Source organism: Arctopsyche grandis, chromosome 5 (assembly GCF_051622035.1).
Source record: "Arctopsyche grandis isolate Sample6627 chromosome 5, ASM5162203v2, whole genome shotgun sequence".
In the NCBI taxonomy this organism is placed as follows: domain Eukaryota; kingdom Metazoa; phylum Arthropoda; class Insecta; order Trichoptera; family Hydropsychidae; genus Arctopsyche; species Arctopsyche grandis.
The window spans coordinates 12,538,045-12,565,125 of record NC_135359.1 but is presented as its reverse complement, the minus strand read 5'-3'; the positions used below and the strand labels follow the sequence as shown (position 1 = coordinate 12,565,125).

At 33.2% G+C, this 27,081-nt stretch overlaps 1 protein-coding gene across 1 annotated transcript in view; it reads right to left on the bottom strand.

Moving 5' to 3' along the window:
- Positions 1-212: 212 nt before the first annotated feature.
- The window catches only part of LOC143911826 (uncharacterized), a 71,577-nt gene continuing 44,708 nt past the window's right edge, over positions 213-27,081 (bottom strand). Inside the window, exons 3-7 of the mRNA XM_077430884.1 lie at positions 13,412-13,623; positions 2,758-2,893; positions 2,419-2,678; positions 588-814; positions 213-323 (exon numbers count right to left, since the gene is read on the bottom strand). Of these exons, the coding sequence (XP_077287010.1) occupies positions 320-323; positions 588-814; positions 2,419-2,678; positions 2,758-2,893; positions 13,412-13,623 (839 nt within the window). The 3' untranslated portion in view covers positions 213-319. The remainder of the gene's footprint in view (positions 324-587; positions 815-2,418; positions 2,679-2,757; positions 2,894-13,411; positions 13,624-27,081) is intronic.

Sequence of the window (27,081 nt, the reverse complement as noted above, 5' to 3'; positions counted from 1 at the left end):
TAGTTTTCAAAAAGGAAAAAACTATCTATCACTCACCATTCCAAAAATTAATTTGCATTCAATGCTAATACAATTATCATATCACACAATATTCACAAAACACACGTGGATGACGTCGCGCGCAATCAATAAATGTCTATTTCAATTTACACCTTCAATTCAAATATATTCTTTAGTCACTTATGCAACGGTAACACTTTTTAATAAATTGTTCTAATTTTAAAATACATATAAGAAAATTTAATTCTTTGGATTTTCACTAATACGATGAATAGGGCGGATTTCATTATATCTTCTCTTCTTTTGATGAAAACTCGTTTCAACTGCCGAAAAATGTAAACGAAACAATGTTAGTACTCAGTATTGGAAATATTCTCGTTAAAAAAATTATGTATAGTATATTTATAGAGTGTATCATGACAAGTATTTAATTTGAATGGACATTTTAAATACAATTTAAATGTATCTATATATGTAGGTATACATATGTACATACATATATGTAAATATGACAAGAGAGTTGAAGAGGAGTAGCTAATAAAGGAAGGTGGGGGAGTTAGTCTGGAGTATGAGCCGATTGAAATTACCTGCCGTGCAAGGTGATGAGCAGGGTTAGTATCCACAATCTGCCAGGCGAATGGAAAATCCACGAGGCTGATGATACTCCCTTGCTTACAGAGGAGGCCTGAACCCTGTCTGCTCTGGAATTGCTAGTGGAGGCGACCTCTCTCGTCTTTGTGTAACTCTTTTGTCTCTCGCCTTGTACGCTCTCTTCATTACTTTTCCAGTAAACAGCTGCTATTGTTGCTAAACACTGTACATTAACACAAAACGAAAAAAAAGTTATATGAATACGCCGCACAATGGTCGCTTTCTGGTCTAAATAAGGCTTAATTGAAAAAAAAGTTGTGGCTGTATGTATGTATGTACGTACGTACTTATCGTAGAGCATGTGAAAAACAAAGTGGAAAGAAAACTCTCATTAGGGGCGCGTTCGTTACATGGTCGAACTACGATTAACTTGATTGATATGGGGGTGTTAAGGTGACGTTTAATTTACAAGGAAAATTTACGCAAAAATAGGTCGTATTGTTGTGTATTCAATGTCGAAATAGGTTGATTTAAAATTTTAATACCAATCATAGAAAATAAATTTTAAAATAATATAAATAAGTATCGGAATTTCCTAATACGTACCTACAAACATACATACATATATAATTTTAAATTTCCAAAAAATTTTACCAATTTAAAAATAAATATTTGAGTATTTATATGTTACCATGATGTCATTACAGGTTGCCCTGAGCTATACCTATGGCATTAAGCTTGTTCATATATAAATTTATAGATTATAAATTTTAAATTATATTAAAATAGTGGTGACAAATATTAGGTAGGGTGGTTTTTGTCAATTTGATGGGGAACCGTTTCAACAATGTAATCAGATACATTGGCAAGCTTTAATAGGATACTATCGACTTAAAGTCACAAATATTCAAGGCTGACCAGCACCACTGCAGAAATATTTCAAATAAATTGTCTTCAATCGAAATCAATCCAAAGCTCGAACTCGAGAACCTCTTGGTGGTTGTAATTAACACAACCACCAAGCTATAGTACTTACTTAATTTTTAAAAAGTGTGTCAATATTAATAATATTCTTATTATTATTAAATTTATGGAGGCTCAGTTTATTATAAATATTATATAAAAGGTCGAAAAAGTAAAAGTTTTTTTTGTATCATGGATAAAAGTCTGGTCTCCAAAATAATAATAAAATTAAACTCCTACACTTTTACAATAATATGTTTGAAGAGAATACCAAAAAAATCATTATTATGATCACCATTGAAATGTACATATGAGCCGCTATATTAGAAAGTGGCGGAAGTACAATTTTGTGTTCCAAAAACACTACTTCAGTTTGACTTAATTCACAAATTGTTATCACTACTTTTAATTCGATATGTCCAGAATCTCGGAAAAGCTGAATAAACTTATTACAAGCCACCAGTATTTTTAAATATTGTAAAACGCACAACATTATATTTAATGTTTTACGAGATATTTCTCGTAAAACATTAAATATAAGTGGAATTATGACACTTATAATATGTATACGTGTATTTTTATATTTCATAACAAAAATATCATTTTATTTTCAGCGAAAGAGGATTAAAATTATTTCAAAAAGTAGTTATTTTCCATTGTAAAATATTCATTCAGTCCTTAATCGCTCTACTTTCACAACCACACAAACATATGTATGTATGTATATGTATGGAACCACGCTGTTTACTATTCGATAACACCCCCAAATATTTGCATAACGAGATGCAGCATCACCAAATACTAGTAATTCAAATTGTAATATAGGGATGAGTCAATTTAATTATCAGAAAACAATGAACGAACCTTCAATTTTAAATCTCCTTTTCTAAAATGCTTCGGCCTGACTTTGAACTCGAGCCCCAAGGAAGTGACTTCCATCTCATCCTCAGTCTCCATCACATAAGGACCCTTGAGAAGAGCAGGATTTGCCGGATCGCCATTGACAAACCAACTTAACTTAGCCGCCGGTTTTGACTGGCTAGAAGTACAGTTCACACTCACTGCATCTCCAATCTGGTAGCGCGGCTTGGATCCGACAATAACGGGTCCCTTATCCGGCAATGCTAATAATGAAAAATAATTCAATTATTAGCTTTTTGATACAAGAAAATTTTATCCAAATTTAGTGCAATTGCTACTTACCGACGACTGCCAGATCCCCATGATCTGAGACTGTCCGAAAAAGAGGTGCTTCTCCGGATACTTCACACCGGTAACGCCCCGATGAAGTAAACATCATCGGACCCAACACAATGGACGCGTTCGTCGAATTGCTCAACTGAAAAACATAGCAAATCGTTTGCATAAATCATCAAAAGCCACTACAATGGAAGACGCTCTTGTGACAAATGATCACGAGACATTACGTTGTGATTGCGTCAAAAATTCAACTGTATACGCGCAGAACGATTGCAACCTGTCAACCATTTCAAATAAAGAGAAAGCGTTGCGAAACTCAAAACGAATATAATGTAACATCAATGAGAGATAGTTCTATATAAATAATCGTCGTCCATAAATTAGGAGAATACATGCAAAAATGGGTGAAAAAATCAATAGTGAACAACTTATTTTGTACTATGTATGTATTATGTGTAGGTTTTTGAGTTTTTTCACATCATCATTCACAATCCACTACGTCTTCAACACGTCTATTCGTCTCTGTTTGAAGGCCTCTTCAACATGAAGGCTTCCATTCATTTCTGTTTTGAGCAACTCTCATCCATCTCATTCCACACATTTTTCTGATTTCATCACCTTAATCTCATCTGTGGCCTTTCTTGCATCTTACGTTATCTCGGGTACCATTCTCATCTTTACATCAACCACCGTTGTCACACTTCTAACCCTCGTATTCCGTTTTCTATATCTCCTCGTTATGCCAATCATACAGCGTATCATACTTCTGTGCACTGGACCCTATGTAGCATTCTAGAGTTCAATTCCTTATGTAGCATTCTAGAGTTCAGTTCATTCTAGAGTTCAATAAAGTTTTGCATTTATACGTCATCACTGGCAAGACATATTAATCAATATTGTATCATAAATACTAACATCAAAAAACTACCAGGAAAAAAAAAGCGCAAAATAGATAATTATTCCTATACTATCGTATATAATAATTGTCTAATTTGTGTATTGGTATGTATGTACGTAGTGCGGTTAACACATGTTCCGTAATAAAATTTAAAGTTAAAGAAAAAATATATACGTATTTTTAATTTATTCTTTTTTTTGTGTCGGCCGATCAAATGGAGTGCACAAGTATGTGCACACAGGCCACTAGTATATAATAATAGACCTAAGTATATAAATATAGGATCAGGATGCAAGGAGTTCCAAATTATGCACGTGGATTAGATCAGACAGTGTACACATATTGGGCGTCTTTACGTCAAAGGGCAAGTGCCCAATAAAAGTTAGATAGTTCCCAAACACTCAGCCTATTCACACTCTGCATGTTGAAAATTTCTTAGATATGTACATATGTTAATGCATTATTAAAAAATATTACTAATAAAATAACATTAAACAAATATTAAAAAAAATTACAATCGACTTCATTTGTTTGAATGCTTAGTGATATAATGAATATTTTTTTATAGATATAGTATATAATGAATATTTTTTTATAGATATAGTATATAATTGAATTAAAATATAATTATTTAACTTTATTGTCGATTTATGGTATTGAAATTATTACCATAGTTGTAAAAACTCGAAACTATTTCTATAAATAACGTAAGCATATATGTAGATAGTCTCAAATGCTTAAAGATATGTAATTTAACTTGATAACAATTATTTTATGATCATAATTTATTTCATTTTAACAAGTCTGTGCATGTATAAACGTACATATGTACATACATATATCACGAAATTAAACATAGGAGTGGGATGGGAGATTAAATATTTTTTATCAATTAATTGTATATTAATGTAAATTTGAATACAATAAGCACAATGCCAGAAAATATAGTACAACGGATCAATTAAAAGTGACTTTGATCTAATGAAAAACCTAACTGAATATTTCATATCGTGGATTTCACAATTCGAACAAATAAAAGCCCTACGCGTGAGGGTCGAAATATGAATATTTGATCGACACATGTCATTTTAACAGAATTAAAATCGACACAACGCCGAAAAATATTTGCCTTTTTTTCCCCGGTGAACACTTGGTGCGACGTTGAAGAAGCGTATTCGCAACCCACCCTCCCCCAGCTTCACTTCCAAATAATAATACAAAAATGTGAGAGGCTGTGACGCTTGTCACAGTGTTATCATTTCGCCTGATTTTTTATTCATACGCCCTGAAATAGATTTTCGTATTTCATGCATACATATAGAAGCGGCGGCGCGAAATAAAAAAAAATATAAAATAAAAAAAAACGCAGTCGCTCCTTCGCCCGCTTCTAAATCAACTCGTTCATTTTTTCCCTTCACTTTCACTGTCTTCCGCTGGATATAGTACGAGCGTGAAATCGCGAAACGAAGTGTGCCCCGGAGAAATGAAGGTAGACCGACTCGAAAATATTTTAATAGCATTCGAGGAAGAAGTCTGTCGTGAGACTTTCGGCAAAAGTTTTCGAAACGTTCCGAGTGCAATTTGATACTGTCGAAGTTTGTGAGCTGCGTGTTTAAAAATAAATTGTCGCACCAAGTCATATTGATGTATCAATTAGTATCGCGTTACCAAAGGGTGTTCGCATCTGATAGGCTTCAATCGAAATGTCTAGGGTGTTTTATACACCTACATACTTAATTTACATAATACATATTTAATTCTGCAAGTAAATATATACTAGCAGAGTTGCTCAAGCGGGTGAAAACAAATAGATATTGTACTTCGAATACATTGTATTCATATTCAATTATATATTTTTGAATTTGTTCTGCTTTGTGGGACTTTTGTTTCATATTAAATTTTTCAATTCAAATATTCATCGTATATTTTCGATATTTATTTATTTTTTAAGTTTAAGTTTGGACCATTGTGGCATTACAGGAGTTGAAATCAATGGTCGAAAAAATACGGAGAGGTGAGAAAAATAAAAATATATACATTTACATATACTTAATAATAAAAAACAATAGCATTATAATAATAGCAGAAAAAGTAAAAATGTCAAATAATAAAATATAGAGTAGGGAATATCTTGCACCTGTAGCCAGCGCCAATACATAGGAACCAGCCGCTAATACAAAACATCCCTGCGACGCCCAAATGGAAGAGAGAAGATCAAAATTCCACTCATATATCACATTCAATTATAAAACTAATTATAAGCACAGGCTACCAGACATATAGGTTGAAATAATTACCGATAACCTACACTCACTGAAGTGGAGAATATCTCATTCGATTTTATTGAGAAGTCGGATAGCTCTTGGAATATAAACCATCCGATAAAGAACTGTGCAAGCAGGAGGTACAACCATCAAATGATGATGTCTACCACCACGCACATAATTATTGAGACAAAAAGGCATATAACAATATACATATGTTTACGAAAATAATCATTACTCTATCTTTCATTAATATCTAATTATAGTTCTTAATTGTATTTTACCACGAAACCTTTTAAAAATTGATTAATAAAATTAGCGTTCATTCGAATTCGGGCAGAGTAAATGTATCTTTATGATATTTTAAATGGACATGTTAATCTACCCTTTCGTAATATATGGACACACCTTTTCATTCGAAACGACCATTTTTTATATTATATTATACTTCAACATGGGATGATTTTATTTCAAGATCAGTATTTTAAAAATTAATTAATTATAGTACAAACATGACAAAATCTTTTCCTTTTCAAATTTGTTAATATCAATTTTAATATTCTTCAAATTTGAAAAGGCGACACGACACTTCTATGTACATTTTTTTTTATAATTTTAAAGAAACGGAAATTCACATAATGTCGGTTTCACTAAATGCGGTTTCTCTCTGAAAAATTTCTTATAATCTAATATATATTTTTGAAAGAGACTTTGTATATACATATATATGTATGTAAGTATTTTTGGTTGGAAACGTCGAAAACAAGTCAAAGTTTCTATAACGACGATTCGATTGGTTGAATATTATTTTTTTTTCGATTGAAATAAATTTAATAAAAAAACAAATGAATATTTACTATTAGATTCACCATGTTTACGCTATTATGAAGATGGGTGGTTGTAATTAGAAAAATGCGTGGAGTGAGATTGATGATTGTTACTAAAAACAGAGACGAATGGAAGCGTGTTGGAGAAGCTTCCATCCAGCAGTGGATGACGATGATGATGACATATATAATCATCATATGTAAGGAAACGTATCTATGATTCAATTATTTAGAATAACATATCAAAGTGATTATTAGATTTAAAGTTATTCATACTGAAAATTGTGTAAACTTAATATTTGACCAATTAGTCTCTATTAAGTTTGGTAACTATTAGTCAATTGAACATATACATACAAATTGAATATGTATATACGTAATATTATACATGAATAATTTAATTGGACCCACACTAGATCGATCAATCGTAGCTTGTCCTTGTCGAAGCCAAACTCACGGCCACACTATACATATATGTACATATGTATGTACATATTTCGCAGAAAAATTCGCAGTGGAAGATCGGATTCGGTCATGGGTTAACTTTCATGTTCAGCACACGTGAAATATGAATTTTAATGGTCCGTTCCGGAGCCGTGGGATTAGTGTTGGACCCCGAAGTGTGTCGGCCAACAGCTCAATAGGGGCACCTAATGCTGGCATAACACGCACCCCTAACGACCGACTCGCACCCCCCCCCCCCCCACCTCTATTGTCCGCATAAATCAACTGTCACTAAATATAATTACGCGAAACAGTAAGAATGATAAAAATGAAAAGAGAGGAAAAAAGCGAGAATGAAAATAATATCCGCGTTTCACGACACTGGACATAATTGATAGTCGAGCGTCCACCGCAGCTGTTGTTGTTGTTTGTTAATCTCGCAGGCGCCCATTGTCTGGAGGCTTCGTTTATTTGTACATACAAATATTTTTTTTTAATTTCACCTATCCCAGCTGTGACAAATTGTGGCCGATTTGTACCGATTCCGTTCGCGAATTCATTTATAAACGATTCCCCTTTTGCCATGACAACCGTGAGCAAAATATACGAGTGCCAAAATATAATAACAGATCAACAAGTTAACAAGTCATATGAAGTGTGTCCATATGGAATTGTAAATTGTGAATTCAAAGTATTGCAAATGTTCGCATTTGAACTAGCCGCGTTCAGGATTAGGGTTGCGTTTTAAAGTGAACTGGTAGTACTTCGTGGCTTGCCACGGGAATTAAATGTGGTTTCTAGGATACGGATGATGACAGTTGTTATGCAGATTTGTCTCTCTCTCTCTCCGGTTATCAACGAACCACAAATTGCAGGCAATTAGAGCGTGCAAAGCTCACCTTTCCTGTGTTCACAGTTTGATGCACTCTAAAGGCCACTATTACTCCAGTTTATATTTGGTTCGACGACAATAACAAGCAATCAATTTACTGTGAGGAACTTGAGAGTTTTTTTTGTTAATGAATTTTTAACAAAAAAATTAAGTTAAAGTGTTTTATTAAGTGTTTTCTAGAAAAAATATTCAAATTCATCTTGTTTGATTTATAAAACCCTTCGATTTTTTAATTGCAATTTATCAGCAGGGTCAATTTTCAATTAATTAAATAATGTGAAAGAAAAATCAATATTTTTGCACACTAAAAATTAATTTTTATGTTCCAATATAATTTGGAATTTACTTTTTTGAAGACAGAGCCTAAAAGTTTACTCAAATGATTAATAAATTATTGCTTCGGATAGATTTTATGCAATGTCTGTTAATAACCAAATGATTGATCTTAGTGATGTCTGGAATTATGGACAGTAGAAACATATCATTGACAAAAGCCGATGTATCTCAAAGTCTTAAAAATGGCACTTAAATCATTTTTTTTTATTTCCGCTATTCATATGTATTATATGTACATATATTATACATGTAGCCTCAATTGACATTTGACACGATTGTGAAAATATGATAAATGCATATACAATAATTTCTATAGATATATGTATAGAAAATTTAACATAATACCATAGAAAACCTTAGTTTATTAATACATTCAAACAATTTTGATATAACACACACTTTATTTTCCGTCAATACACGGTTTTAATTAAGAAATTTTCACAACTTACATACTTTTCCTTTCTTGCTTTCAAATCATTGTCCCACCATTAACACGTCTATGTATGTAGATATTTATATTAATCCAAGATAATCTCTAGCATAGCACTTGTATTTTTATCGGTAAGTAGAAAAAAAAGATACTTCGTCTAATATATGTATAACAATAAATAACAATACGTTAGCTTGTATCAAAGTGCATCGAATCTATGCGAAAGATGTATTAATCTGTATGAAATCTCATTAATTACTAATAAACGAAAATTTTGATAATTTAAATTATATTTTCACAAATCAAATTAAAAAGACAACGATGAAATAAACAATTTTTTTAGTCATTTTATTTACATACATATATGTATGTACATACATATACTAGGAAGCCCTAACACATAAACCCAATGCGCTTTCCTGTTCGATTACAAACATCCATAAACAATTATATTTATACCGTATCATAGAGACATCTATGGATTTATTTATTTAAGTTTAAGTTTGGGCCATTGTGGCATTACAGCAGTCCCTAATACACCACAATGATCAAAAAAAAAATACAGAGCGATGAAGAAAATAAAAATAAATACATACATACACAGAAAATTCATACATTCATACATAATCATAAAAAATCAATACAACTATAATAATAGCAGATAAAGTAAAACTACTAAATGGGGAATGTCTTGCATCTATGTATGTATGTACATATGTACAGCCAGCACCGATATACATATAAGAACCATCCGCAAATACAAAACATTCTTGCGAGGCCCAAATGGAAGAAAAAAGATCAAAATTCCACTCATACTTCACATTCAATTATGAAAATAATGATGGTGAATAAATTCGATAGTACTAATATTTCTATAAAATCATGCATTTTACGGAATGGGTAGCGTATTAATATCATAATCAACAAACTCAAGATGCTATCAACTCGAATTTGCAAGAGACAAGATATGTAGGTTGTCAGCTTTAGTAGAACTGTTTCAACAATGAAATCAGATAAATTGGAAAACTGTGGTAGGAAACGATCGACCTGGAGTCACACGGTCTGACCAGAAACACTGGGCCAGGGATGAACTCCCTCAGTTGAAAACCATTACACCTTAACCCTTTGAGTGCTGACCCACCACGCTGAAAATTTCACCAACATTTCTAACTAGAATTATTTAGAAATCCAATAGAAAGCAGGTATAAAAACCCTAGATTCCCACCCTAGATAACTTTCGCCGAGGATTTCGAGTTTTGTAAAGGTGTGTTTAGACTCTCTAATATATCTTGCAACAATATAAAATAAACAAAAAAATTCTATTAATTTATTAAAGTATTTTTCCAAAACTAGTTTCATCTTATTAATTGTTGTTAAAATGTAATGGTCACTCTAAATGTCAAGCCACAATCTAAAATAGTCAGCAGTTAGAGATTTCCATCGGGAAATTCTGCTATGGTTATAAATTCAGAAGTTCCGGTGTAAACTAGTCTTTATAAACATCGATAAGGATTACACGACCCGTGTTCAATGCATTTTCTTTTTCAATGCTACCTGAAAAGGCTTAGAGGGTAGTATTCTTGTTTATTTTACAATACTCAATTCGAGCGTTGGTCAGCATTCAAAGGGTTAACCACCGATGTATGTTATTCTACATTTAAACATACAACCCACTTCAACTCCGGTCATTTTTCTTAAAAAAAACTCTTGTTGAATTCGTGTTTGTATTAAAAAATCGAATTCCGTGAAATGTTATCTACCACTCTACTACTATGTACAATTTATAGAAACCGGAAAATTCTCCAGCTAACGCAATCGACAATCACAGAAGCAAACCCTCCCCCATAACTGTAAGTCTGTTAAAAAGGCATCGAAACGTCTGTAGCGTAAAAGCTCGCAGAATGATAATGGCCATAAATCAGGCTGCGGCCGTTTTTCACCGCTTTAGCTTGGAAATGCGTGCAGGCGGTTTTGGCGCGGCGCCGGAAGTGATTAGTGCGCCGGCGCGCCGAGAAAACTAATGGCCACATCGCCTGTTTGGCCACCGTTCATTGTTTTCTTACAAATCAGCGTCCCCGCGAACCTACGCTAATAAGCACACCGAGGAGACAACACCTTCCGCTTTCACTTAAGCCCCCTCTCCCCCGCACCGGCTCGACCGGAAGTTGTAAAAAACGAGATGTTCCGGCGAGTGGAAGTCGACGCGGCCAGCGTTCCGGCGACGCGGGAAAAGCCCGCATAACGATCCGGAAAAATTGCTTCAAATGATACGTTGCTTCGCTGATTTATGCTTCCGTTTCATATAAAACAATGCCACCCTCGGACTCGGATTCGGTCATTTTTAACTTTGTACGAATGGATATTTGCATTAATTTCAATCGTAGTATACATACATAGATACAATGTTATAGTGAAGGTTATTTTTTCACTGGAGTTTCATCCGAATCCTATCCGAATACATTTTCACTATTTGTAGATATCGTTACATTCACCATATCGTTAAATTCACACGGCATATATTGTACTATATGCCGTGTGATTGTACTATGATGGTACATACATACATACGTCTGTCGGATTATTCCTTTGTGAACATTTTTACAGTGCAGTGATTCTAAGCCCGCTTTAAAGGTCAAGGAATTTGACCCTTAAAGCCCTCAACATGAGGCCACCACCCCTCCCCCTCCCCAAAAATACAGTCTAAGAGACCCTTTTGTCGGAGAACGAGACGGTTGTTCATGAATATCGCACAAGAACAACCCGTACATCACAGTTCTAATAAAAAAAACCACACTGTACATTACCAAGTACAAAATAAACAACAACGCATGAACACATAAAGTGCGCATGCGTTAGAAAATAATACCTGAAATGTAACGTACGAATGCACGCACACCTCAAGTAAACATACACACACACACAAAAACACACACAAACCACAAATACATATGTACACACACCTAAACAGCAAACGCACACTCAAACACACACACACATTGACAGAATAAAAAATAAAAAATATCAGTGCAGTGATATTAACCAACAGAATATACTAGTGGTTAGCATATAATGCTTTCAACGGAGCGGTCACGGGTTCAAATCCCATTGGTTTCTGCTGGCCAGACCTTGGATGTGTGACTCCAGGTCGATCTTTTCCTATCAGAAGTTGCCAATTTATCTGATTTTCATAGAAACAGTTCCAATAAATTCGCAAATTTACCTATTTTCTCGCAAAATCTCGAATTTCGCCGAATTGCATAAAATGCTGCAAATTTACAAATTTGACCATAAATGTCTCCATGGATTTTAATTGATATGTATTAACTGAATTTGGCTGAATTGTTTAAAAATGTTGCCAATTTACAAATTTGAACATAGATATCTCTGTGGATGTTAATTGATATGTATTTACTTTGTATTACATATGTAGTATCAAATGTACAATGTTTCTGGCCAGGAAGGTGCATTGGGGTTACCTGTTAGGACCTATTCGTATTGAAATTTACGTTCATATGCACATAAGTACATATGTATGAATTTTGCAATAAAAATATAATAATGAATTTCAATGTGTATATAATAAAGTTATTAAATATAGTCTTTAATCAAACACACTAAATTGTTTAGATTTATAAATAACAGCAGTTGTTTACACACTGAAAGTTAAGTAACTTTGTTATTTTTTAATTACACAAAAAGAAATTTTTCCGAAAACATACAAAATTATACGCATAAAAATTGAATGTAAATGAAAAACTTTTCGGTGGCATTTTTTTCTATTATAACATTTTACCGTATTTCAAAAACAAAAATTCTGGGAAAACAATATATTTTCGTATCTTTTCACGTAATAAATATTTTGTTCATTAAAACCTTCCTTTGTGGAAATAAAAATGCCAAATAACTACATATTATAAAATAATATTCATATTATATGTACATTTTATATATTTAATATGATACGGCTAGTGATATTTAAAAAATATAAAACATGTATATATGTATGTTTAATCTTTACTATTACTATCTAATAATCTATAATGCTTTTATTATCTAGTATATACATATATGTATGCACATACGTATATCATCCTCAATATCATCTACTGCCATCCACCTCAGTTTTTGCCTAAGAAAAGATCCTGTTCGCACTTTTTCAGGCTACGGTTGTTCTTAATCGTCTTTTATTTTTTATTTTACATACATTATTTTCAAAATAAAAAGTATTATTTTGTAGTCTTTTGAATGGTAACTACTAAAGCACAAAAAATATTACAAAAAGCAATTTAAAAGTCTTTATTTAATTACATTATAATAAATATTTCCAAACGATCAACGGCGAATAATAGAGTCTTAAGCACCCCGCTCGATCTCCAAAGTTAGAGTAGATAAAGTTCACCGATCGTCCGAAAGGGGCCTCATTGTGTCAAATTAAGTTCATAGTTAATCGCGCGAGGAAGTACATATTTAAGTTTAATTTCAAGAGTGAACTTCTCGAACAAGTTTAACGAAGGCGAGCCATTACCAAAGACCGAATAGAGATAAAAGCAACCATTTAATACTCACGTCCACCGTAACCCCGTGACAGTCGAAGACTTGAGTCGGGGGGTTGTCCCTGGGCACATATCTGTAGAACTCGTTCCCATCCTTGTACCACTTGACCGAGTAGAGGGCCTCCCCCGGATCCAGCTCGTACTTGCACTCCAATCTCGCCCAACTGTTGTGTACCGAGTGGGTTGGGATCCTCAGCTCCACCAGTCTCAGGCTGCTCACCCTCACTGCAGATGAAAAAGAACAATTTCAGAAAACACGTGTCATATGTCGCGACGAGTGACAAATGTGCAACGCGGTGGTGCAACGAATTTGTCACCAGTCACAAAGATGTCTGGAGGGGATACCATTTAGACCCCCACAGTTGCAATAACGCTATGAGCTACACGTCTCAACAAGTTATTATGAAAGGCATAAATAATGATTATGGTAACTTGGAGATTACACATTGCATATACATATAAATCATTTTGAACGGTGATGTTTAGCAGTGATAGATTGAGTAGGGATTGGGGTGTTAGAGTATGCATAATAAAATTAATATTAGTTGAAACGAATCAAAATAAAAAGTAGTACAATGAAGTCATAGCAGTACAATGAATGAAATCATATTATACATATAAAGCAGTACAATGAAATCATATTATACATATATAGCAGTATTTACTACCAACTCTTGGTCAAAATTACATATGATTTGTCTACGTTTCAATCCATTTTTTCTAGTATCTTAATTGAATAACGCGTTACTCAAAACGTTTGCTTACTTATATAATACTTCTTAGAAAGTGAATTATATTTCAATGCATACGTATTAATAAATTTGATATTTAATACCAAAAACTATGTACATGTATACAGTTATGCCCATAGTTTTTAATTTTCGATAAACTATAAGACTAACCAAAATTGTCTTGAAAGACTATTCTTAGTCTTTCAAATGTCAATTGCTGCCTTTTAACTGTTATTGCAATTACTTTTGTCAATAGACTGAAGTGTTCGGAACATACATACATAGTTTTACTTTTTTTATTAAATTTACAAAATGCAAGAAATGAATGATCAAAATATTTATTGGTGGATGTAAATGAATGTAAGATATCAATCTTGTAGGTAGCTCTTGAACAGAAATTGAACAATATTTATATAATGTGTGTATTTTTAAAACGACTTATTGGGATTTTAACTCCTATAAGTCACACAAATAGTCACAAATAACGAATCTTTCGAATGATATGTATCGATAATTGGTCCAATGCTGTTGGCAACTCCCTTCCATCGTTCCATTCTTTAATTTTAAACGTGAAAAGTTAATAGGGATCGCTTGAAATTGAATACACCAATTAAGAAAAAGTTTTTTTTCCCGTTTTTTTTCCCTTTTAATTAAAAAAATAAACGAAAAAAAAGTCGATTTATGTTTGAAAAGGGTATTATTTAACAAATTTATATATTTTTACTGATAACCAGAAATATGTTGATAATTAATTTGTAAGAAAATTAAATTAAATGAATTTTTCTTACCAAAAATCAAATTTTCATTAATTAATGCTCTTCTTCAACATTTTAATATTATGTTTGAAAATTAAAACATTTTCAGTGCTAAATCGTTTAATTGTATATTTAAGTTGATTTAAGTAGACTCCGACTCCAATATTTTCCCACGGTCCGATTTCAACTTCGATTTTCAAAAAGAAATACATCCATACTTAGATGTTTACATAAATGTAATATGAATGTATATATCATCAAAGATGTTGCGATTCAAGAAAAGTCGCACGTTCCAAGTGTGTTATAACACTCGGCGCTCTCAAGACGCTTAATACCGAAATGGAAAACGTGCACGACTACTTTCCCATCGGTGGAATATTCGAAAACGGGCACTTGTAGATATTGGCAGCGGCTCGTAAATATGAATAAATAGCCGCGAAATTTAAGCGGAGTGCTGCTCAAACAAATTTCGTAGATTCGCTTCCCATCCCAGTCGCAATCCACGTTTTTCCCTACGGTGTGTTTATGTTTCTTAATGCGCAGGGTGAATTTTTGATATCCAGATCAAATATTCGTGATTCGGAAACCGCCGAGCCGTTATATTATTTCGGTGGGAGGATTCTTAGAGGGTGGGCGTCGAACCTCCCCTAAGTGACTGGGTGTTCAACAGGCTCGAATCCGCAAACGCAAATACAATATATATGGTTTATGACGTCGTAAACGCAAAGGTCTCCCCCATTCGACGTTTTAATATCAAGAAAAAGCGACAGCCTTGCTTATTTTCGAAGGAAAAACATTCCCCCCCCCGTCTCCCAGGCCTCCTTCCTGCCGATAATGATCCGTCGTAAAATCATTGTAAAACTTTATATGAAACGGGGCGCTTAGCGTGCGCGCTTTTCCAATTTCGTCATTGCCGATATCGCACACATCGGAAAATTCTAAAATTTTCCGATAAGAATAATACCCACACGTGACAATGTTTCCGATGTGTTGTTTCAAATTTTATATGCCACTGTGGAAAAATTGGCTTACAGTTTAATCGCTTTCGTATGATTATGGCTAATCTCTTATATGTGAACAATATGATGATAGGATAAGTCAACTTTTATTCCTAATGAACATAATTTAAAATTGATTTTATCAAATATAAATATTTTGTCAAACAAAATATATTCCATTGTACATTTCCACTTATTCAATGTACATAAAGTCTACCTTTTTATTGAAGATGTCAATCATGTGGTAAATTGGAGATGATATCCCCCTTCCAATGACAGTTCTCTTTCAAACATTATTTTTTCATTTCTTGCTCTTATTTTATATTATTCGACGTTTATTAATGATAAAATGATTTTTATAGCTAAATATATTAATAAACCTTGCAGATTTTGGATTATTTTAACTTAAAACATACATTTCTAACGGGACGCTTAGCATCCCGCACAGTGGCTAACGAATTTTTTTAGCACATCAAGCATTAATAGTGATATTTCAATATTAAAACTTTCTATATATTGGCTCATGTCTGTTAGATCTATTTCGTGAAATTCATTACAAAGGATACATAAATATGTAGGCTTTTAATTCAAATCGTTGATGGTGTTTGATACGTTACTTCTAGTGGTGAATAGCTCATGGCATTTCATTGAAAGTCGTGAGCCTTATGTAGTCTGCCATTTAGTAATTAGGTCATCGTCCAGGTTACTATTCCAAGAATTCACATTTTCATTCGTATTTATTACCCTTTTAAAAATTCACGTTTTCCCTGAACTTTACGATACATCGTCCGGTCTATAGTATGTAGACCGCCATTTCGGACGTCGTTAAAACTTGAACCAAACTATAGGTAGTTTTGATAACTCCATCAAACAGATTATATTACATAACATACAAATTTTAAATATTAAAAAATAAATAGAATTAAACCGATCCAAAACACATGAAAGCATTCGACAAGTTAACGATTACAATAATAATAATAAAGAAATTACTATCATCGTATGTATTTTTGTATGTACATATATAAAATTTCCGTACATTATTAGACTTAAAAATTGTTTGAAGTATTTTCATCCGATGTATACAAGGTATTAAAGCTTGTTTGTAATAAAAACTAACATAAATTGTAATCATATTAAAAATTCTTTATAAACCTATTATAAATCGGCTTATTTTTACTCAAAAGATTTAGCGTTGAAAGTAATTTTTACACGTACGATTAGTGGAATTCTGAGAAATTTTGTTTTTAAATATTAATCCAATTAATATTATATTATAATTCTTCACACACATGTGTAACCTTGTAAGCTGATGTGTAACACTTCATTCACGCACATAAAGATAAAATAACAACCCAAGGATAAAGGTCAAGTACATACTATACCGAAAAGTCAATTATTTTTTATTATTTGAGGCATATTAAAATAGCAAATTATTCCCGGTGAAAATATTATCAATTCAATTTATATTTAATTTCCGTAGATTATTTCGTACAGCGCTAATCTATAATCCAAATTAATAGCCGTCAAATGAAATTATGCCGTAGGTACACAGTAAAATGATAAATAAATAATGTAATTATGATTTATATCTGCGTATTAATATTCTCAGATTGAATATTCAATATAGAGCTGCTCCATTTATCATCGCCATCTAATTGAACATTTAGGTATACCTCCATCTCCGGCGAGGAATCTCTTTATCTTCCCTCGGTTCGAATCTGTTCGCTCAAATTCCTGAAGCATGTCGACATGTCTTGAATTATTAACCGCAGAGGATCGTTTTGCAAACATTCAACTTATTTCCATATAGGAAATGAAAAATATTTATGAACGCGACAGACAAAGACAATCTGATAGGCGGCAAGAGTGGGGGAAGACACACTCGGGGAAAATTAGGGTTTTTTCCGTGAATCTCCCCCAGTGAGGGGGTATGTGGGGGTAGTTGGATGGAGTTGAGCTTCTGGGGTAGGTACGCCCACACGCCGAATCCTGATTGAACTCCTTAAGGTCTCCTCATCGGTTGACAAGGGTACCGTCACCATCCCTATCGATTGAACCCTAATCGATGTAGCGAATAACTAAAAGTCAGGATGGTTACCGCCATGTACCCATTCCCTCTGATAATTCAAGTAGGGGTGAACATCCACAAAATTACACTATCGAATTTTAGGGGTAAATATTCAATTATTTATGAATTTTACTTTTTTACTACTGAATATACATACATACGTACATACTAATTTATACTGAAAATCATGGCCCGGGCATCGGGAGGGCAGACATGGCAGACATGTTCAGGTAGTAAGTTGTCAATGATACCTTAGCTATTATTTTCACATCATGAATTTTATTTAAAACTTGCGAAAATTACATATTATCACTTATCAGGTGATCCTCTTTAATGTATTGTGAAAAATATTCATGAAATGATTTTTAATTTCAATTTTAACATATTTTGGGGGGGAGGCAGGGGCCCGGTTTGGGGTGTGCGGGCCATACCGAAAATACAAGCTTTCAATTTTGCTATTGTTGATTTTATATGATACTGAAAGCTTCATAATCTATGCCATTATGGCGCATTCGGTTTTTCCTGTAATGTTACAATGTTACATAACTATAAATATTTAAGGGTTCATATTATGAAAAACTGTAAATTTTATGAAGCTTCTTAAAGTCAGTACGCTTGTTGTAAAATTGATCCAAATATTTGTTTTCACATCCATTCATTCCTTGTTTTGTAGATAGGTCACAATATTATCCTCTCTCTCTCAATTAAAACTGATCTTATTTCAGATAATAACTCTCAAAACCTTATTCTTTGCTCAACCACCTTACTTCATTGTGGATCGGCAAATCTGTCTCAACTTCTTCCAAAATAAGTTTATATTGTCTTCTCCAAAACGCTTTATATCCAATAGAATTTTTTTTATTTCATTCTAAAATGTGAGAATTATTATTATTTTCAAAATTCCCGATTGCAATTGAGATCTATCAAATGTTACTTCGTGATCGACTGGTTTGGGATCCATGATTTACAATATAAGATAATACAACAAAAAATTAATTTCCATTTTTATTTAAAAAATATCTACCACACCCTAATATTTTTTTCCACCCACCAATTCGTTTCCCCTTTCTATTTTTTTCATGCCAACGAATCTTGAATGTAACGGATATTGAGTAGAGAGTATCGTTCTTTAAACACTTTACTGTAGCAAACGAAGGTAAAAATAAAAAGGAAATCTTAAATCCAACTAAAATGTTTTCAAAACAAAGTATGTACTGTCAGGTATCTTTAAATATATAATACAATTTAAACATTCACTTTATTATTCGCAATCCATGAAGCTTGCAAAAACATTTTTTTTCTACTCCAAGGCTCCTTCAATCAACAAATAACCATTCTGGTAAATATGAACGTTATAACACCCTTCCTATATCGAGACTGGTATGACAAACGTGCTCTATCGAACAGTACACCATCACTAAACCACTAAAAGCCCAAGTACTAGCGTCGTACAAACAGCATTAGTCCCCCATGCGAGACAACCCCTAATCCACCGTTGGCAAAATGGAGCATGTCCATGTCGACTGTACCAATTAATAATCAAAAAATGGACTTTTTGAAGGGCCGGGATGGTACGTTAACGACCGTTACCGTGCCCGGTCCGCTAACGACGTTATCAAGTTAAGCGCGCGTGAAACACGCGGCCAGTTCGACACATTCTCGTTTATACAACCATCCCCTTTGTGGCTAATTCAATTTAATCCCGCGGAGGCTGCACAAACGGCCGAACCCGGAATCGGACCGCAAAAAACCCGGTGACTTTTCATTTGCCCCCGCGATAAAATAGATGAGTTTATCACATACAATCCCGGGGAGGGGAAAAAACGCACGTGTAGTAGACCCGTACCGATCTCGCTTCGTTGGCCTCACAAACGACCCATGGATGACCCAAATTTTTGATACTGATTCCAAAATGCAATAGCTGAATTTTCAATCTCAGTTTATTTTTTTGTTTCCGATTTTCGTACTAGTAGAATCATCTCTACGACTCTTTCTATTCGTTCGAGAATAATTTATGCACATATTATTCTGTCAATCTAACACTCGCACTTGTCGCAATTTGTTTTATTACCATATCCATATCCATATAACATACATATTTACATATTACAAGATGTACATACATGCGTAATCATTCAGGACAACATTTTAAAGATTGCAAAAAATCAGGCATACTGAATTTAAAAATAAGTTTTTACAATCCTTTCTAGTTGATTTTATTTCATTTGTAATTTTGTTATGTTTCTATTATAAAATACGTATGACACGAAATATATTAAAAGTAGAAAAATTTATTTATACGTTTTTATTCAAAAAGAATTAAAACATTATTTTGAAAAACTCAATGAATATGAAAAAGAGAACACAACTCTTAAAATTATGGAATTATTAATCATGTTTGCAATCAAAGGATGCGATATATGAAACAATGTCATCAACATCATCATCATTCATAGTTATTTGCCATCTGTATGAAGGCCTTCCATCCATCCATTCAGCTGGATGAAGGCTTCTCCAACATGATTTTATTTGTCTCTTTTTTGGGAAACTCTCATCCATCTCATCCCACACATTTTCTGATTTAATCCTAGCATCTCCCCTGCAGCCTTCCTTGCACCCTTTTACATTCTCTCAGGTATCATTCGAGTACTTATTTCGTTCACCTATCGTCCGTTCTTCTAGCTACGTGACCCAACCATTGCTATTTCAATATCTTTTCCCTCACCATTCCATCAACGACATTTGTAATATTTTTAACCAACGTATTCCGTTTTTCGTTTTCTATATCTGTTATACAAATAAGAATTTATCTAAAAAGAAAATGTGGATAAGAAATTGTCCTAAAAGCTTTAAAAATACATTATTTTGATGAATTTTCAACACATAATATCGATAAACACATACATATGTATATACATACATACATATAGTCGTAGTTTGACACTACGGTATCTATGTAATTTGTGTATGAGCTACCAAACTGACGAATATTCTACACTGAAACAAACAATTTTATACATGTCCATATGTATTTATGAATATGTAAATTTTATCTCGAAAACGAGGACGGGATTTTGATCAAATTCAATGAATCTACCGTTGTCGGGTATGAGAAGCGGTCTAGCATCAATTTTAGGAAAACTCATTTAGAAGGTTAAATAACCAGATTGATTTCAATGACCTAAATACCTACTAATAAGTAGAATATATCTGAAAACGATTTTCAAAATTCATTCATGTACATATACATGAATGAATAATCACTCGATATAATGATAATGATACTATTTATATTTTAAGAATACGCTCGTCTATAATTTGTATGTGTATTAATAGCCGAAATCTGTATATCAAAGTTCCGGAACGAATGAAACACTTTAATTTTTACCCAGTTAAATAGGTTTTTCCTGCCATAAACACTACCACTACGTTTATATGGCGAGCACCCTCACCCCATAGTTTCCTCCCAACATCCCTCCCCCTCATACAAAGCATGCATCAAATGTCGGGTATTCGATGGGGTTTCCACCCTCCGTCTACCGCTATCAGATGACTCAAGATTAAATGTTTCGTTAGGAAGTCGTACGAGTGCCACGCGCCCGTGTAAATTGACCCGAACCTCTGGGGGTTAAAAGGTCTCATTGGGACACTGTTTACGTCAAATTGCCACCCCCTGTTGACCCCCACCCCGCTCCTAGTCGCTTTTGTTCATTTTAATTCGCAAAAATATATTGCGTTGCGTGATTACCATATATATAGCGCCGGGGTACATATTATACAAGAAATGAACTCCCGCTTAGTTTGAACCGTATATTTATGCTTCAAACCGAAACCTCAAAATAATAACCTAATCCTGAATAACTTATTTATGCTTTCACATTCCATCGCTCTTGTGAAGCACGGATAGCTGGAAAATAGTTCATTTTCATTGTACCTATACTTCAATATTAAATTTTCAACGCTTTATATCTTAGATGCATCAATAAGGTTCGAGTTAAGAATATATACCAATTTTAAATTATCATATTCATATAAAGCATATTTTACTTACTTGAAATATTCAAAAATACTGTAAAAATTCAGTGGCTAAGATGTAATACAGTAATTTTAATATCCTTACATATTTTAAGCAAAAGTGTATATAAAAAAACTAGAACAAACAAGCTTTGAAAAATTACATACATAAAAAATCAATATTGAGTTTCTCGTAAACGTATTGTACCAACTTGATTATTTAATATAGGGATATATGTACATTTACATTGTATTTCTAGCAACACAGGTACGTATATATTTATGATAGCTGTTGTCTTAACATTTCTGGAACAAATACGAGAAAATAATCCGAGATTAAAATATCACAATGACGGCTTCCGGCTCATTATAAAGAGCAGCTTTGAATATTAAACGTTTTGTATCACAAAATTAACCGATTTGCGTATCATAAATACGTATCGCATTTGCCAAGCGAAAACGTCTTCATACATTTTAATGTCTCTCTTTGAATCCAAATACCTTGTTAGAATACATTACTGCCACTTTGAAATATTATATCTAAATCATACGTTATGATTAAACTGAAATACATATATGTATGTATATATGTACATTCAAATGAGTATATAACAAATAAAATTAAATTCTAAACGTCTGTTTACACGGTAAACACACTTTATTTTCCTCGATTTCGGTCGGGTCCGAACACACACAAAACATCGATTGCTTTGTGTAATCGCATTATCTGAAATAAAATCTTTCGAGCATTCGACCCGTAACTTCGGTACGACACTCAATGAACATGTGACCTTTTCCTTTAATTTAAAACCCTACTTCACATGCGGAAAGTCGTTTAGGAAAGGTTGAAATTAAGATAAAAACAGTTCATTTACTGCCGCCGCAACTTAAATGTCGATACAAAATAAATAGTAATCAGCACTTGCTTATCGGCATGTAATGATATACATACAAATATTTTTATTTCGACCGTTATAATAAGACTTTTTCTTTACATATGCTTCGACTCCGACTCCGACTTGGATGAATTTAGTAAGATTGACTTTTCTTGCAAAAGTATAAAATTGATAGCAATAAAATAATAGCGATTTTATAAATACACAAAATTAAAGGAATTTCAAAAAGTAATTCTTATGAAGTATAAATAAAAAAAGTAAATATGTACATACGAATTAGTGTATTCGTATGAATTTCATAAATAAACAAATCAATTTAATTAATAAAAAATTGGGAGTAAAATGAAAATAAAAAAAAGATTCATTAGGAAAAAATCGGTTTTGACCACAAAACAACAAAATATGTACATGCAATTCAACGATTTTTATTAGTGGATTTACTTCAATAAAGTTTGAGACTCTATTGACACATACCGAAAAACTATTAATTAAAAAAAATAACAAAAAAAGGAGTCGGAGTCGATTAGTTTTTTACGATTCGGACTCCGACTCATTACAACAGAAAGACTTTTTTTGAATAGATAATTTTGCTGATGAATTAATTAATCAACTAACTACTTACTATGCAAATAATATTTAATACTCCTTCTATGTAACTTTTGAATATAAATAGATCATTTAAATTAAAATATCATCATACATCATAAATGACAACTATTATGTGCTTTAATGCTTAGATTTGTTCTAATAAGCAATCAGAAGCAGACAGTAACTTTGAATGAAATACTATGGCTGAAAATTAAATTACCTTGTTAATTTCGAATCATTTGTTAAAATCAACGAAGAGTAAATTTCACTTTAAATCCATTAGATTATTGTTTAAAACGGATGAATTGATATAAGTAAGTGTAAGCACGAATCAAACTCAATTCCATTGCCAACATTTGACTTATTTATACTTCAAAGTCTGCGTGATGCTCTTTAAACAGAATTACAGGCAATTTGATATTCATTTTATAAAAAAAAAATTGTAGACCTGTCTATAAACGATGAAGCGTGAGAATTTCGAAATACTAGTGACATGTTAAATCTATTATGTAAGAACCGCGTAATGGCTACAACCACAACTGTACACAGTACTTTTGTCGTGTAATATATAATAATAACGTAATAAATTACACGCCAGTTGGAAAAAAATATATAAATATACATTCCCGAGTCTGGGGAATAAAATCCATGAGAAAAGTCACATAACAATGAGCACAAAAGGTAGCAAGGGGGAGGCGGGTTGGGAATGAGTGGTGTGAGCGCGCGGCCGCACAAAAGAGTAAAGTCATTCGGAAACGTTTCCGCTTGAATAGTGAGACATAAAAACACTTCACCTGGCCCAAAAGAGCGGATAATTTCCCGGCACCCCAATAAAATAAGGGTTTTTATTTAAAACCGCAAGCGCCGATACCCGAACGGACTAACCCTTACATTGGCGCACGCTCGTCCCACCCCCTCCGGCCCGAAAGCGCTAACCCCTTGCGGCGGGGTTCATCACGCGTGATTTATATTCATAACTGTACCTTGCGAACAAATGTACTAACTTGTCCGCAAAAATGCAAATACTTTTTCATACTGTGTGTCGTAAACAAAGTTGAAGATTCTCGCCATATTTCGTACAATATAAGAAAGTACTGCAGTCGTGCTTTAAATTCAAACGCAGAATTTTCAAAACGAATGTATAGCGTTGAACGTATGTATGTATGTAATTACTGACTGAGTTGAATGTTGATTGTTCAAATATAAAAAAAAGGGGACGATGGTATTTAAAATATCATAAAAAGGGGCATTCCCCTCACGAACTCCACTTAATATTTTCTGAAAAATTACATTTACGTATGTTATAATATATTTACAATGATAACAATGATTGATTATATAATAAGTGTGAATTGTCGCACCTGTTTGTTTGTTTGCGTTGTTACGCAATCAACACTTTTTAACATTTCAATTAATAATTCTCGTATTAAATTTCAATTAATAATGCGTATGTAATAGTATCTTAGAATGCTAAAACTTTCGGCTATTTTATCTTGAAAACTGGCACAACACTTTTGATAAAATTAATATTGGCACTAAAATTCTATTGAAATAGTTTTCGATATTTGGGTCCGATCACATAAATATAAGCAAAAACCTGTTATGAATTAAAAAATGATGAAGGTTTAAAAAAACAGTAATACAACAAACGTATAATGGTAAAACACTCACAAATGCGGCACGGGAGGAGTACGTAGACTCCAGCGGTGAGAGGCGAATATTCATGTCTTAAATTCGTTCGATCTTATTATTTATTTATACTTTGGGAAAAGTGGCATAGCCGATGTACCCAATTTTATATTTTCCCATGATGTCGTTATTAAATTTCTCCTAAGCGACATTTATTATATTATTAATAATAATAATAATTGTTATTCCAGACGATAGGGAGAATAGTGCAATGTATAGATAATATAAGTAAATAATAAAATAAAATAAATATAATAATATTATTAATAATAATAAATAAATAATGAGTTAATCAATTGACGATTATTTATGCATTCATCGAATTTACGGTGATGGATGAAAATGAGTAATCGTAGCAAAAATATGATTTTACGATAACGAGACACAATAACGTAGAGAGGCTGCTCTCATCCTAAGAATGACCTAAAAGTGAGGTACGTGCCATTCCACAAACATAAACTTGTACATACATAATTTCTTATATGTAGATTATATATTTTAAATCATATTCAAATAGTGGTGACTTGGTTTTTTTCAATTTTGGTTAGGAACTCTAGCAAACTCTGATAAGAAACGATCAACTTCGAGTCACAAATATCCAAGTCTGACCAGCAGCACCATAAATAATACTCGGAATAAATTATTTTCAATCGAGGTCAACCCACGAGATCGAACCTGACTACCTCTCGGTGGTTAGTATTAACGCAACAGACTATGCTACTGGCTAAGTTTTCAACAAGTTTCTACTAAATGTCTTCAAATATCGGAAGCACCGTTATCTTCAATCAAACATATGTCAATACAAGGATAAAATATGACTAAAAACACACCAGGGGGGTGAGACTTGTGATGCAGATTTGGCGTATCGGCGTACATCTAGTGTTTTTTTTGCATATGCAAAATTATCAACAAAAAAAAACACGTGCCGCGTATCTCTATGTGCATATGCCTACCTAACCTGTTATAAAATATAGAATGTTAATACTGAATATAAAACCATACATATCGTAGTATGTAGTCGCTTAATATTGTATAATGCTTGTTGTGCCAGATAATACAATACATATTGTAGCGTAAATGTATAGTCACCGGATGAATATTTGCCAAATTGCTAGTATTATTATTCAGCGTTGAAGAGGCGTCGTCGAATGGTCGAAGGTAGTAGTGCCTTATCGATTGCCGTATCTATTGTGTTGGCCCTTTCAAAGTGCAACATTGTTCTGTCACTTCCGGTGTGTCTGAACAAAAATGTTCACCGGAGGGGGTGACATTTGATAGGAACAAAGAGGGGGACGCAGGGGATGAGCGCCATTGTGCACTCGCCTAGGGAAGTAGCCCAGTGGCGCCCCTGGACGCTCGAGTACCCCTCACCCCGTCCACTTGACCTTACGCCCTTTGGTTACAGGCAAATGAACAGCCTGAACCTTGTCGTGTGACATATGGTTACATCAACAGTTCACTATCACCTACCAGTGTCTTCCATTAGTGAATTAATATTTACAGCTCGAAACTACACCTATACTAATGAGGCTCACCATACTAATGTAGGCTCACTTTTAAGCGAGTTTAATATACGAGAAATTTACAAGGATTTATGAAACGAAAAAGTCATTTCGAATCATCATCTGAATCGTTCTATATATTTCATTTACAACTTCAATTCAAATTTGCATTACTGCCGCACAACCAAACCACTCTAGACGATTCCATTTATCTTTGTGTGAATATTCTGAGGTACACTAGCATTTAATCCGATACCTTTTCCTTACTTCGTTCACCCAACTAACTTGTGGTTCTATTTGCACCCTTTTATACTCTCTTGGGTACCTTTCGAATAATTCTATTTTTTATAATTTTCATGCAATATTATTTATGTTTATTCATGCACTCTTCTATTTAATCATGTTCTAGAAATTCATAAAACCTTCATACATACAAGCT